This window comes from Genypterus blacodes, unplaced genomic scaffold, assembly GCF_046128005.1.
Source record: "Genypterus blacodes isolate CSIRO-AG114 ecotype Tasmania unplaced genomic scaffold, CSIRO-AGI_Gbla_v1 ptg000438l_1, whole genome shotgun sequence".
NCBI lineage: Eukaryota > Metazoa > Chordata > Actinopteri > Ophidiiformes > Ophidiidae > Genypterus > Genypterus blacodes.
In genome coordinates this window covers 5,274,111-5,286,269 of record NW_027467208.1, presented here as the reverse complement: position 1 = coordinate 5,286,269, position 12,159 = coordinate 5,274,111, and the positions used below count along the sequence as shown (strand labels likewise).

Genomic DNA, 12,159 nt, shown 5'->3' with positions numbered 1-12,159 from the left:
ACAACTTTCAACGGCATGTAGACCCTCAAAGTAATGGCTCAGAAAACTGCGATTAATTCCACTTATTCCATGTATTCCTTATTCCATTTATTCCCTAGAAAAAGTAGGGTAAAGGATTTAAAGACACTCTTGACTCAATTTATATAATTTATTTATCATTTCTGAAACAGATTATAGTTTCGCATATCATCTGATCATGGGAATATCCTCTTTATACAGTAGCAGTGGCATGTAAATAAATATACATCAAAATACAAAACAGAAACGCAATGCTTCCCAAAAATGGAAGAAATGATTTAGAACTGTGTTGAACTGTGTGTTTTTTTTCTTCTTCAGCAGGCTTGAAAATGCTCATATGTGTCAGTATTCCAGCCTGCAACATGGAGCTGCGACAGAGGGCAAAACAAAGGTAAGGACAGTTGTCTGCCGACACATTTTGACAGAAATAGATCCTCTCTTAATGATTTAATGGATATCAGATGATACATTACGAGTTACACTTCCATCAGAATGATAGTTGTTCTTTCTAAGCATACGATATTTATTGCACCTTCAAGAAACCAAACACAGGTTAGTGGCTAAACACTGTTAATGGGAATGCCAGTGTCTGCTCCACCCAGTGGTCCTTTGAGTTAATGAAGCACTTTTTAATGCAGATCCTTTTCTAGAAAATGGACCAACAGCTTAGTAGGAAAAGAGATATGTACATAGAGTATACATGGATCAGGCACAAGACATTCACAGTTCTTCTCTACATGATGCATAAATATAAACACATGTAATAGATTCTAGTATGTCTGGAGTGTTTGCAATAAAACAGCAATCACTGCAAATCCCAAAGAAGTAACATGACTGATATATGTGCTATCATTAATGCAGGTCTGTTATTGCTGGTTGAACTGTGTATGCATTCTCTGGATTGGTTAAAAGAAATATATGTCGAAGGGGCTGGAAGAAATGTCAAATTAATCATATTGCCATATAGAAACTATCATCATTAGGTATATATATATATATCTTTACTGGGAAACATTTAGTCATTTATAATATGTGTAGGACTTTCTTCATATATCAAAGTAAACAGTGAATGTCTGGTTATTAAAACATGGAAAAATCAATTTGGTTTAGCAGGAAAATATATGTAACAATTTATTTTACACAGTACAGTACAACTTTGATCTTCAGTATTACGAGGACAAACTGGTCAAAAAAGTCTTTGTGTTAAAGCATACTATAGGTAATTGTTTGGTCCAAGTATCACTAATAGTGTGCAACATTGAAATGCCATAATAATGAATTGATTTGCTCAAAGAGGATATATGATTTCAGAAGTAAACAGATATGTAGCTGTCTAAAAACCAAGTAGTAGATGCTTCAAGCTGAAATGTTTACTTTACTTGACCCTTGTTTCCTCAAGTGCAATTCAGCATTCACACACACACAAAAAAAAGAAGCATTGTGAGACAAATATGCAGACATGTAATGAAGGCGTCGCCCTCAATGCCCAGTGCCCTGGTCATAAGTCCAAAAACAAGTTAAACGGTCTTGTGTTTTGATAAACCCGGCTCCTGCCAACACTGCTGCTGCTTCTGCTGTCCAAACTGCCTTTTGAACTTCAGGCACTTCTCCTCGTGTCACTTCACCAACAGCTGCGACATCCAGAGCCGTCGTCTTGACCCCATTTCCGTACTTGGCACACGTTTCTTTAGTTTTGAGTGGCTGAGGCAGAAGAATGGGGCCAGTGGTGTTGGAATATGACACTCCCAATCTGTACACTATCCATGCAGATGATCCTTCAAGAGATGTCCCCGAGCATTCATGTCCTCCACATCGGCAAGATCCTCTTATGTCCCCCCAGGCAAGCTGCTCTGGTGTGGTCCCTCTAGTCTCTTTCAATCCAGAGCATTTTCTTGTTTGCTATGAATTCCTAGTACAAGAAGATAGAGATGTGGGCGTTCACATGAAGGAGTGACCTGCCGGAGGCCCGTAGGAGAAGCCTGGGAATGCACCAGCCGCTTCCTTGACACTGCTTGTCACAGTCAGGGCGTCAGCGTTGCACAGGGATGAGCTCACGGGCAGGTGGGTGAACTCAGGGTCAAAGTGTCGGAGATCTGTGGGTCCACTCTGTGAATCCAAGCGGGAGAAGATATTAGAAAAACAATATCACGTCATGGTAGAACTCATTTGTTAACTGCAGTTTCATCTTGTGAAGAGATCTCACTGTGAACGTACCACTGAAGGGATGAATGGAGGTGTGATCTTCTTGGCCATCAGGTCATCCCAGTTGATTGGAGAGAAGAAGGAATGGTGCTTGAGTTCCAGCTACAAGGGAAATGAAATTCTAGGTCAGCAGAGTAATATTAGAAAAGACTAAGTGATCTTCTTCAAGATGTCTGTGTTGGGTACACATATGGATCAGCTCTGTACACTTACAAAGTCGTCCTTTACTCCCAGCCTCTTGGTACGATCCTTCTGTAGGAGTCCTTCCAGAAGTTCCCTGCCTGCGTTTGAGACATTAGGCTTGAGCACTGGAGCCTTGTGCAAGATGTTGTTGTACATTTCAGCAGTGTTGCGACTGTAGAATGGAGGCTGTAAAAGCAGAAAGTGACAACAAATAGAGTTTACCTTCTATGACCAACTGGGAATTTGCGTGAAGACTGACAAGGATATTACAGAAGCTTCACTTACCAGTCCATAGAGCATCTCATAGAGCACAGATCCCAGGCACCACCAGTCCACAGAGCGGTCATACGCTTGCTTCTGCAGGACTTCAGGAGCCAAGTACTGTGAAAAATATACCAAGAAAAAGTCAGTTCACGTACTTCAGTTGTCCTCAGCAGTGTTTCAGAGAATGTATCCACTTTTAGGAATTTTCTATCTACCTCAGGTGTCCCACAGAAGGTTGTTGTAGTTCCATTAGGCTCCAGACCTTCTTTGCAGAGACCAAAGTCTGTCAGCACAATATGACCCTTTGAATCCAACAGGATGTTCTCCGGCTTCAAGTCCCTGTCAAGTAAAGGAGATCAACATGAGGATGATGAAATGTATCAAAGTTACTGACTAATCCTATTGACATCTTCCTTCAGTTCCAGTCTGTTTATGTAGCTGAACTATTGTCCACTAGGGGGCACTGTAGGCTTGTTTAGTACCTGTAAACGATGTGCAGGGAGTGGAGGTAGCCCAGAGCGCTTGCAATTTCAGCTGCATAGAATCTGGCCCTGGGCTCCAAGAAGATCCTCTCTCTTTGAAGATGGTAGAACAGCTGGAGGGAAAAAAGAAGAAGTGGACATCTGTTTAGAACTCTGAAATATATTTGGATTTTCTGATTGGATTTCAGTTCTGAGGTTGATTTCTCTGTAATGGGAATGTTGTGCTTTACCTCTCCACCATTCACGTAGTCGAGGACAAAATAGAGCTTGTCAGTTGTCTGGAAGGAGTAGTGCAGCCCCACCAGGAATGGATGCTTGATATTCTTCATCAGAACACTTCGTTCAGCCATGATATGCTTTTGCTGGAAAGATGATTATATAAATTAGTACTTAAATGCAGTTTGAAAGATTAGAGGATACTAAACTAATTAGAGTAATGAGTAATCTTGATCTTTTCGGATGTTTAATTCAAGATAAAACACGTGACTTACTTCTTTCTTCTTCAGGATAATTTTCTTCTGAAGCACTTTGACAGCGTAGTACTTGGAGGATTCTTTGTGTCGAGCCAGCAGAACCTGTAACCAAGCAAACATTCCCATCAGTGATATGCTGCAGCAACTACAGATATGAGCACATAACCAAATTCAGTAATATAGTCTCACCTTTCCAAAGCTGCCTTTGCCAATGATTCTGAGGTAGTCAAAATCGCAGGGTTTGATCCTAATGGGGAAGACGGAGTAAAAGGTTAGAATAACATCGACACTTGGTGAGAAGTACAGTTGATGTGGAAGTTGCCATTGTTTTTAAACACTGTTAAATTTAAGGCCACTTACTGCGTGTCCTCAGCCAATGAACTTTTTGAATGCAGGCACAGCTGAAATATAAGAAAAACATAAACATAAATATAAAATCGTCAATTTGAAATGAACACATGTGACGTAGGAGGGTGAAGTCTTTTGCTCACCGGGTTGTCACCGTTTTCAGCCTCCTCATTCTCATTCTCATCAATCTTGAGGAAGTTGTTAACTTCAACACTGGGGTGGAAAAAAGACAGAGGGTTAATGGTGGCAAGTGGAATCATTCGACTGCAATTTGATATCAGCTGTTACTGTTGTTATGATAGTCTGACTACTAGCTTTCTGTTTTGCCGTACAATGAAATGTAACTGACAATCTGAATGAAAGCTGATACGGAGCTGACGCCTACAGACAGGTCAGGTTCAGTTCAGGCTTAAGAGCATATATCTGTGTCCGAGATACTTAAGTTACAGAGCCACAGTTACAGTGTTCACATGGTTCTTACAGTGCTCAACACTCCAGTCCAGCTCAGATCTAAGACCTTTTGTGGCCATATGCAGAGAACAGATGCTGTGCTTCTCGGGTATTTTTCCACAACACAAGCCACCCACCGACCTGCAGGCCGGGGAGGTCAGTAGACAAACACAGGACGAGCGATGTCATGCAATAATTGAATTAGCGGTTTATCCTCGTCTCGGGAACAGAGGGGATTTACAGTCAAGGTGATTAGGCACTGGAGAGGTTGTTAGTAGCTCGTCATAGAAGTCATATTCTTACACTAGCTCTGTACCCAGATTAGGCTATTCACAGCTTGCCCTGCATACTCAGATGGCTGATTGGATTGGCCCATTGCACACTGGCAGAGGGCGAATACCGATTAAGGATCTTTCTAGTCATTTTGAGTTGGAGTTTCCCTTCCATATCTAAAAAATTGTACTATTTGCATTGACAGATGGAAGCCTAGAAATAGCATTCTAACAGGTCACATTTGCCCTACTTACTGTTGGCAGATGTGTGGGGTTGACACCAGCTTCTGGATGAAGTCGTTCAGACCCATTTTTCTCTCCTTGATGAAAGCTGAGGACAGACAAAGGCAATCATTTACGTCAGTGGAGAGCAAACACAGCAACGCAACACAGAATCACTCAGTGCAGAAGCTCCAAAGCTTTTATTTCTATTTAAAAACAATCTTGTAATCTGTAATCCTGTAGCTGTTAGTGAGTTTTAAGGTTCTAAATTTCATGTTGGGTAGATTTGCGCGCCGTGCAGAGACCTCTAATGCTGCAGGTTTACAGTTATGCAACCGGTTGGGTCATTCATCGGGATACCATCAAACCAAACATATTCAATCTTAATTAAACAGCGTAAATAAATCGATGTTTATTTACAGAAACATTAACTTAAAAACTATTCGGCGGAAAATTCCTCCCCTAAAAACTCCAAACCACGAAGCGCACCAGGCTGATTGATTATTTAAGCCGCTTCAAGAACAACAACCGTGTGACTCAGCGATAACAAATACACAACCAGCAGACATCAGTCGGGATCGATATGTTCGATCAGGTATGTTAAGCATATGTTCCAGCTCACCGGTAAGAACGCCGACTATTCCCCTCATTTTGCAATAAGTGAGATCGCATCCGGCTTCGGTCACAGCCATGTTGAGCAGAGAAACGTATCCAAACACAGAAAAGAGAATAGAAATCAAAGTTGTCGTGTAAGTGTTTCCCTCGGTTAGTTCGCGTTCAGTCACAGAGCTTCACGGTTGCCGCTCCGCTCCTACACACTGCCGTCTCTAACCAGCACAGGCGCGTCATTATATACGGAGCACGTGGTACTGGAGGCGAGTCCCATTTACATCACTTGTGTAACCAAGCAACTGCCCGAGTAGTGACGTTACGGGATTCCGCTGCACCCATATTCTGCCTGCAGGAGGCGGAGGATGACGCGGAGAGCCCACCGCAGAGGAGGAGGAGGGAGGGATGTGAGGGGGAGGAGGAGGAGGACCCCGCACCCACCCACACACACACACACAAACAAACCATCCTCCTCTTCATTTTCTCTCAATGAAAAGACAGAAGCGGCTGTAATCACCCAGCATGCAAAGGGATTAAAGTGAGATATGGTGGAAGGAGGGGAGATCTGCAGGAACAGAGTGGATTCTCTTTTCGCTGCTGATCGTGACACACACACAGACTGGGCTGCTGGTTGTTGGCAGAGCTCCTCATGCCTCCCTGCAGTCTGGTTCTGCTGTAGGCGTGAGGAGCAATATCAGTCAACAGAACTGCATTTCAGCTTCTGTCGGCACGGATATGTGATGCCACCCAGAGTCGCAAAGAAAAGATGGATCAATGCATCATCTTGTCTTATGTAGGGTCATAAATGGCGACAAATGGCCAGCAAACTTGACAAATTGTGAATAAATACCGCATTGATACCACTTCTCATTTGTGGATTTCGTTCATGCTATGCACGCGAGGCTTACTGGGTCTGACAAGGTCAAAGGTCATACTAAGGTGACTCGATCGTGGCACAATTATATAAATTCTCTGAAGTAATACAAGATACATACAGGGTAATGTCATGTATACATAATACATGACATCATGCCCATCTAAGCCGAGGCAGTGATCAGCCCAGTTGTGACAGATGTGGTTCACTAACCCTATTATGTAAGTTACGTAACTCTGCCCTCGCACGGTTATCTGCACTGCCCGGAGAAGAGAGAGTGAGGCGCACGGCAGCTTTAGTGTTGATTTCTACAGCGTCTATGTTGATTGATGCTTTATTTGTTCAGCCATTGAGTTCCTGTTGCGCTGGGCTGAAATGATGACGTTTGAAGGTAACTACAGTTGTGGATTTCTACCCGATAAAATAGTCAAATAATCAACGTATTCATCAACAAACAAACGACTGATTGAATCGACTAATTATGTGAAAACAAATACTGCTGAACACAAGCGGTGCCTACTTTGGAAATTCCCGTGTTCGAGCCTGTGTTTGACATGTGACAATCATGCATAATTTAGAGGAAGCGAGACTTGGCTCCAGTAGTTCTGGAAATCGGAGAAGAGGAAGTGAAGCGTTACGTGTACGGTGTCACCTGAAACATATTTGGAAAGTCGTGGGCACGCACACCTGCAGGCTATCTGAGGGCACCATTACACTCTGCTCCCGCTGTTTTACGCTCAAACCAGATCTGATTGCGCGACACTGACACCTCTCACGGGCCCAGACCTTATTTTGACTCTCTGAATAATTGAAGCGTGTCATGTTTTTCATCTCTGAAAAACCATATGCAGCTGGGTTCGCTCTCCTGGCGCAGCGTTTGCTCATCTGTCAACTTCTGCCTTTGTTTGTCTCTGCGAAGGACGGAACAGAAAGTCAGGTGCTTTTGAGCAAAAACAGAGCTTGCGTTGGGTTGAGATGGTACTTCCCCTGCTGGTAATTTGTTGTTTATCTGAGTAATAACGGCCAACTTCACCCTGGCCATCTGTCATATCAGAGTGTGAAGTTCTCTGAGGTTTGTCATGAGATATGTGTGAAAGGGAATCTCCCACTCGCAGCAGTTATCACATCTGATCAGAGCCTTTTTTTTATAACTGCAAATGAACAGACAATATATTATAGATGAGTTTACTGGACTGTAGCTGAGTGTAATCATGTGTATGATAATTAAAAGGAACTGAAAGCATGGAAATCCCCCCAAAATGTCCTATTCGTTATTTTCACTGTGTGACCTTTTCATTACTGATGCATTCAGTGCCACATGCATCATTACTTGTTTACTTTTCGGTACAGTTGTTCCTTTCACTTCAGTAAACTCACTCACTCACTTCTGTCTCTCTCTCTATTCAACAGTTCAATCAGGTTTTAATTTAGCACCTTCACAAAAGCTGTTCCGTTTGTTTCTGTCACTGCCGTCAATGATTGCTGGAGAACAGACAGGCTTCCACTCTGTCAGTGACAATTAGTCAAGTGAATCACCAAAGAAACCTGCCAGCAGATCTAAGACAAAGCCTTTCCTACTCTCCCAGGTTGTCACAGCTCATTGTTACCCAGCTTCAGGCCAAAACCGCTGACCAAGCTCACCAAATTGGATCATCCGCGGAGCTACAAGTCGAAATTTCCGAATGAAATCTCGTTTGCGGATTCATTAGTGCTCTAATTTGTTTTGTGCTCACTAAGCTGGAGTATCTGCCTTCCTTGCTGCTTGTTTCCAACATAGATTTTAAGAGGCAGCCGGAGGTTGATGAATGAGTCATACAGTCAAACAGGTCCTTAGTGACCCACTGGCAGGAAGGCTTTAGGCCAATAAGGTTGGAGGATCTTTAATTACAATCTGGGTCTGGTTGACCAGCTCTGAAGAGCAATCAGGGGCTTGGTTACACACCCACACAGTTACGCCAACCTCAACAATCTCTGCTCTGTAGGTTCTTGGGAACAGATATCCACCCAAGGCATCTTAGTCCTGGGTTCGTTTATCCCCCGTTTCCCCTGGGTTGGTTTTCTCTTGGGTATCAGCTTTGCACAGACCCCTGGCACTTGGCATTACTCTTAGAGAGAACCACAGGGAGACTTAGACTGGAGGTAGCGGCCCGGTCGGACTGCGATGCAGTGCAGCCTCAGGCCTCAGCGAGTGGGCGCAGATTTGGCTCATGAAAACCGAGTTAGAATTACACTCTCTTTGTTTGCCTCCTGAATTCCCAAGTAGATGTTTTACTTATTCGATTCTCCACAGGGAGATTAGATTGCTGCTCCTGCGCTGGTTTCATCAGATGAATAGAACATTTTCACATGTGATGACTCACACACACACACACACACACTGCTGCCAAACCATTCCATACGGTCCATTTGTGTAATTAGCTGAGGCGATCATATAGAATTAAAAAGGGCTGACTTTGATTCTCCATTTATCACTGCCATGATGGTGAGCACAGTGCTGCCGCTGCGTCGACACAAGTCTTTCATAGCTCAGCAGGCTCTCTGTGCATGACTGAAGCTACAACAGTTCAGCAAGGAGGCGGCAGATAAGACGACAGAGAAAGCCTTTTCATTCAGAGCACTGCACTCTCATTGACTGGCTGCAGCACCCATCTAGGTCACGCATCACAGACTCAATGGACAGTTTGTTGTGGCTCGGGTTTGTTATTGCACTGCTCAAATCACATTTTTGTTTCTCTGTTCACGGCCTTCATTGTGACAATATGACATATGAATAAAGCAACTGAACCAAACTCTGCGAAACAAACTATCAACTATAGACCGAAGTGAACACGCTCACTGCTGTTCTCTGTAGGAACACGGGGTGTTGCCTGAAGCCCCTGCCAAGTTATTCATTTATTTCGTAGTCTGACGAACATCGATAGCCTCACAAATCCAGCGTAAATCTCACAAGGGCACTTTTCACTATCCAATCCCATCTGGCAAACATCCACAGAGAATCGATTGAGCCCGCAGCTGGAAGTCATCCATTCAACAAACTGTACAGAGTGTTTCAGATGACGGCGATGACAAGCTAACTTTATTTGGAAGTTGAACTGAGTGCCAAACACTGGACGGCTTTGCAATCACTGCAAATCTACCTAGGAATAGATTTAAGTGCATAATTCCAAAGAAATGTACTTAAGACGTATTCTTATACCAATTTGGAAATGGGAAGTTAACACATAAATAGATAGCCTAGTAGTGAGTGGCACGTTTGTCCAATCAGGTGCAGAAAAGAGATGTGGTGGTACGTATGTCCATTATCTGTCAGTTAAAAAAAAAGGCTGATCCAATCACTGATAATGTAATTTTGTCTTGTGTCCATTGACGATGCTCCTGATCTAATCAAATACCCAATGAGCCTTTGTGCCAGAGCAGAAGGAAAGGATGCAAAAATGTGTGCTCTGGCTTTGCAAGGCGAGAGAGTGGAGTCCAAATATTTACATCTCACAGTGGCTGACACCCTGATGTACAAAAACAAAGCACATATGCAAATTTGGAGACGCTTCAGCAGTTGAATGTTCCTGCTTAGCTCTGCCATCGAAAATGGATCTCAGGGACCAAAATGTTTTTGTTACAGTAACTGCATCCTCCCCTTTTGATCTTGGTTACAAGATCAAAGATTTTATTATCTGGTTGAATGATCCCTTTACATCTTGCTATCTCCTAACCCAATCAGTGAGAAGACCAAGGTGGCAATGACGTCAATTTAAGCTGATAGAGAATGATGAAGGAAGAAAGATACACCAAGTTTACCATTCAGAATCATTCAGAATCCCTTTCAAGATGAAGGAAACAAAGGACAATGGATTGTTAAATCATGGAAGAGAGAAATGACATGTCTCAATGTGCTTCATCTCTGCCGTGCTGCTCTGAGAGGCTGTGTGGAATTCTCAAGATGTACTTATAAGAGACTGAATGAAAGGAGCTCCTACCTATGAAGGATTTCTTGCCGGTCTTCATGTCCTCCCGTGCTCCGTTCACAGTGTGTGTCTGTAATTATGTTCGCAGTGTGTATACCAGGCACCTCTGATGAATGTATGTGCGTATCTGTGGTGATGCAGAGCGTCCAGGTGGCAGCGTGCATACGGATGATCTCTCTGGCTCTGCTCCTGCCTCCCGTCTCCCTCTCTCCTCTCCCTCTCTCTCACTGCGCCACTGGTCGGAAAAGTGTACAATTCGCAGGCAAATAACTTTCCTCGACGCACTTCCCTCTCTCTCGCTCTCCTTCCCTTTGCCTCTGTGCCTCTCGGTTTCTTCCCTCTCCTCACTCTGCCTGCTCGGCTGAAACCATGACACCGAATAGCTGAAACCAAAGAGCTGTGACGCACCTGCTTCCCCTCTCTCCTGCCCCCCCCACCCAACCCCCACCTCATTTGTTCTTTTATCTACCTAGAGAACCATCCAGAAAACAAAAGCAGGTGTCTGGTTACAGCTCCCGTGAGCATGGGAGTCCCGCCCGAGGGAAACCAGTCTCCATGACATGGGGGCCACCTGAGGAATACAGGGAACAGACAGTGAACAATGACAGCGAGAAATCAGCTTTTTAATTGGCCTCTATTGCCCCAGCCGTGTCCTTCCTGCCCCCTGTGCTCCTCCAGTTCTTCGATTTTGCCATCTCTGAGGGGTTACGAGGGAAATTGGTTCGAACAGTAACAACCCAGATGACTTTGTTAGCCACCTGCCTGGGGCTGTAGGCCATCAGACACAATGGCTGCTATGAGGCGCCGGAGTAATTGTACAAAAGCTACAACAGCTTTATTGCTATTGATTTATCTGCATATGGGGGAATAATGCTGTTTAGCAGCTTCACACGTGGACTTCAGATTGTGACATTGTTGTGATTTACATACACTACAGGCTTTCGGTGGTGTGACAAATCCATTTCTCCATTATACAGTGTGACAAATTATAGCCAAGGATCACCAGCGAAGAGAAACAACAGTTTTATAGTCTTAACAAAATGAAAACATATGTGTGTGTGTAAGAGGGGCACGTGAGACAAATTTCAGGTTGAAGTGTTTGCATGGAGACGTGTTCGCATGTGATTTGACCCAGTAAAGTTTCTTCTTCTATGTCCTGGTTTAAAAGGGTGCAGTATTGATGAAGTCTACACATGAGTTATTTATGACAGGTAAGGAATGCTGTAAACACTGAAATACTTCCTTACAAAATGAAGCAAGAATGATGTCACTTTATCCCATGTTTATGGGCGTGTTAGTCTTCTGAACCAGTTTTCATTCGAAACTGAGATTCAAATCAATAACAAGAAATAGGTGAGCCTCTGATTGGAAAGTTTATCAAAATTCCACCAGGCTGTTTATTCTGCCTTTATTGATACTGAAGCAGATGATAATGCCGCAAAGATCCCTGCCCTGCAGCTGTGAAACCACCCTACTCTACCCAATCAAGCACATGATTTACATGAAAGACATCAAAGCCCTCAGATCAGATCATCAGATAAATAGTCAATCTGAAAGAGAAATGGACTTCTGCTTTAAAGTTGTTGAGTCATATTATATCTGCAAGCCTGTGTTGAAATTACAGCAACTTTGCCAGCAAACATATTTTGTTAGGCTTGAACAACACTGCATGACAGTTCGCTGGGAAAGTGAAAATAAATATGGATTGATTTCATGTAGCCTGAGAACAGAATGAAGAGATTAACAAGGGAAGAATAAGATGGAGAAAAAGAATCTGGATGTTTGAGGAAGCGATGATCC

At 43.4% G+C, this 12,159-nt stretch overlaps 1 protein-coding gene across 2 annotated transcripts; it reads right to left on the bottom strand.

The window, feature by feature from the left end:
• Window positions 1-134: 134 nt before the first annotated feature.
• Window positions 135-10,787, bottom strand: LOC142989725 (serine/threonine-protein kinase Sgk1). Of its 2 annotated transcripts, none has more exons than XM_076139387.1 (13): window positions 10,372-10,787; window positions 4,948-5,023; window positions 4,114-4,183; window positions 3,983-4,023; window positions 3,812-3,869; window positions 3,641-3,724; window positions 3,380-3,511; window positions 3,150-3,262; window positions 2,883-3,006; window positions 2,689-2,784; window positions 2,434-2,589; window positions 2,233-2,322; window positions 135-2,124 (listed from the first exon to the last, which is right to left on the bottom strand). In XM_076139387.1, the coding sequence occupies exons 1-13, from the start codon at window positions 10,397-10,399 to the stop codon at window positions 1,957-1,959; spliced, it is 1,236 nt and encodes a 411-aa protein (XP_075995502.1). In that variant the 5' UTR covers window positions 10,400-10,787; the 3' UTR covers window positions 135-1,956. The 2 variants fall into 2 exon arrangements, with proteins under 2 accessions (XP_075995502.1, XP_075995501.1); XM_076139386.1 differs by lacking the exon at window positions 10,372-10,787 and adding an exon at window positions 5,537-5,737.
• Window positions 10,788-12,159: the final 1,372 nt, after the last annotated feature.

Coding starts and splice junctions, on each gene's coding strand:
- LOC142989725 (XM_076139386.1), bottom strand. CDS start 5,606: ATGGCTGTGACCGAAGCCGGATGCGATCTCACTTATTGCAAAATGAGG. Junction 3,870..3,982: donor TCATTGGCTGAGGACACGCA/GTAAGTGGCCTT, acceptor CTTCCCCATTAG/GATCAAACCCTGCGATTTTG. Junction 3,007..3,149: donor TCCCTGCACATCGTTTACAG/GTACTAAACAAG, acceptor TTTACTTGACAG/GGACTTGAAGCCGGAGAACA.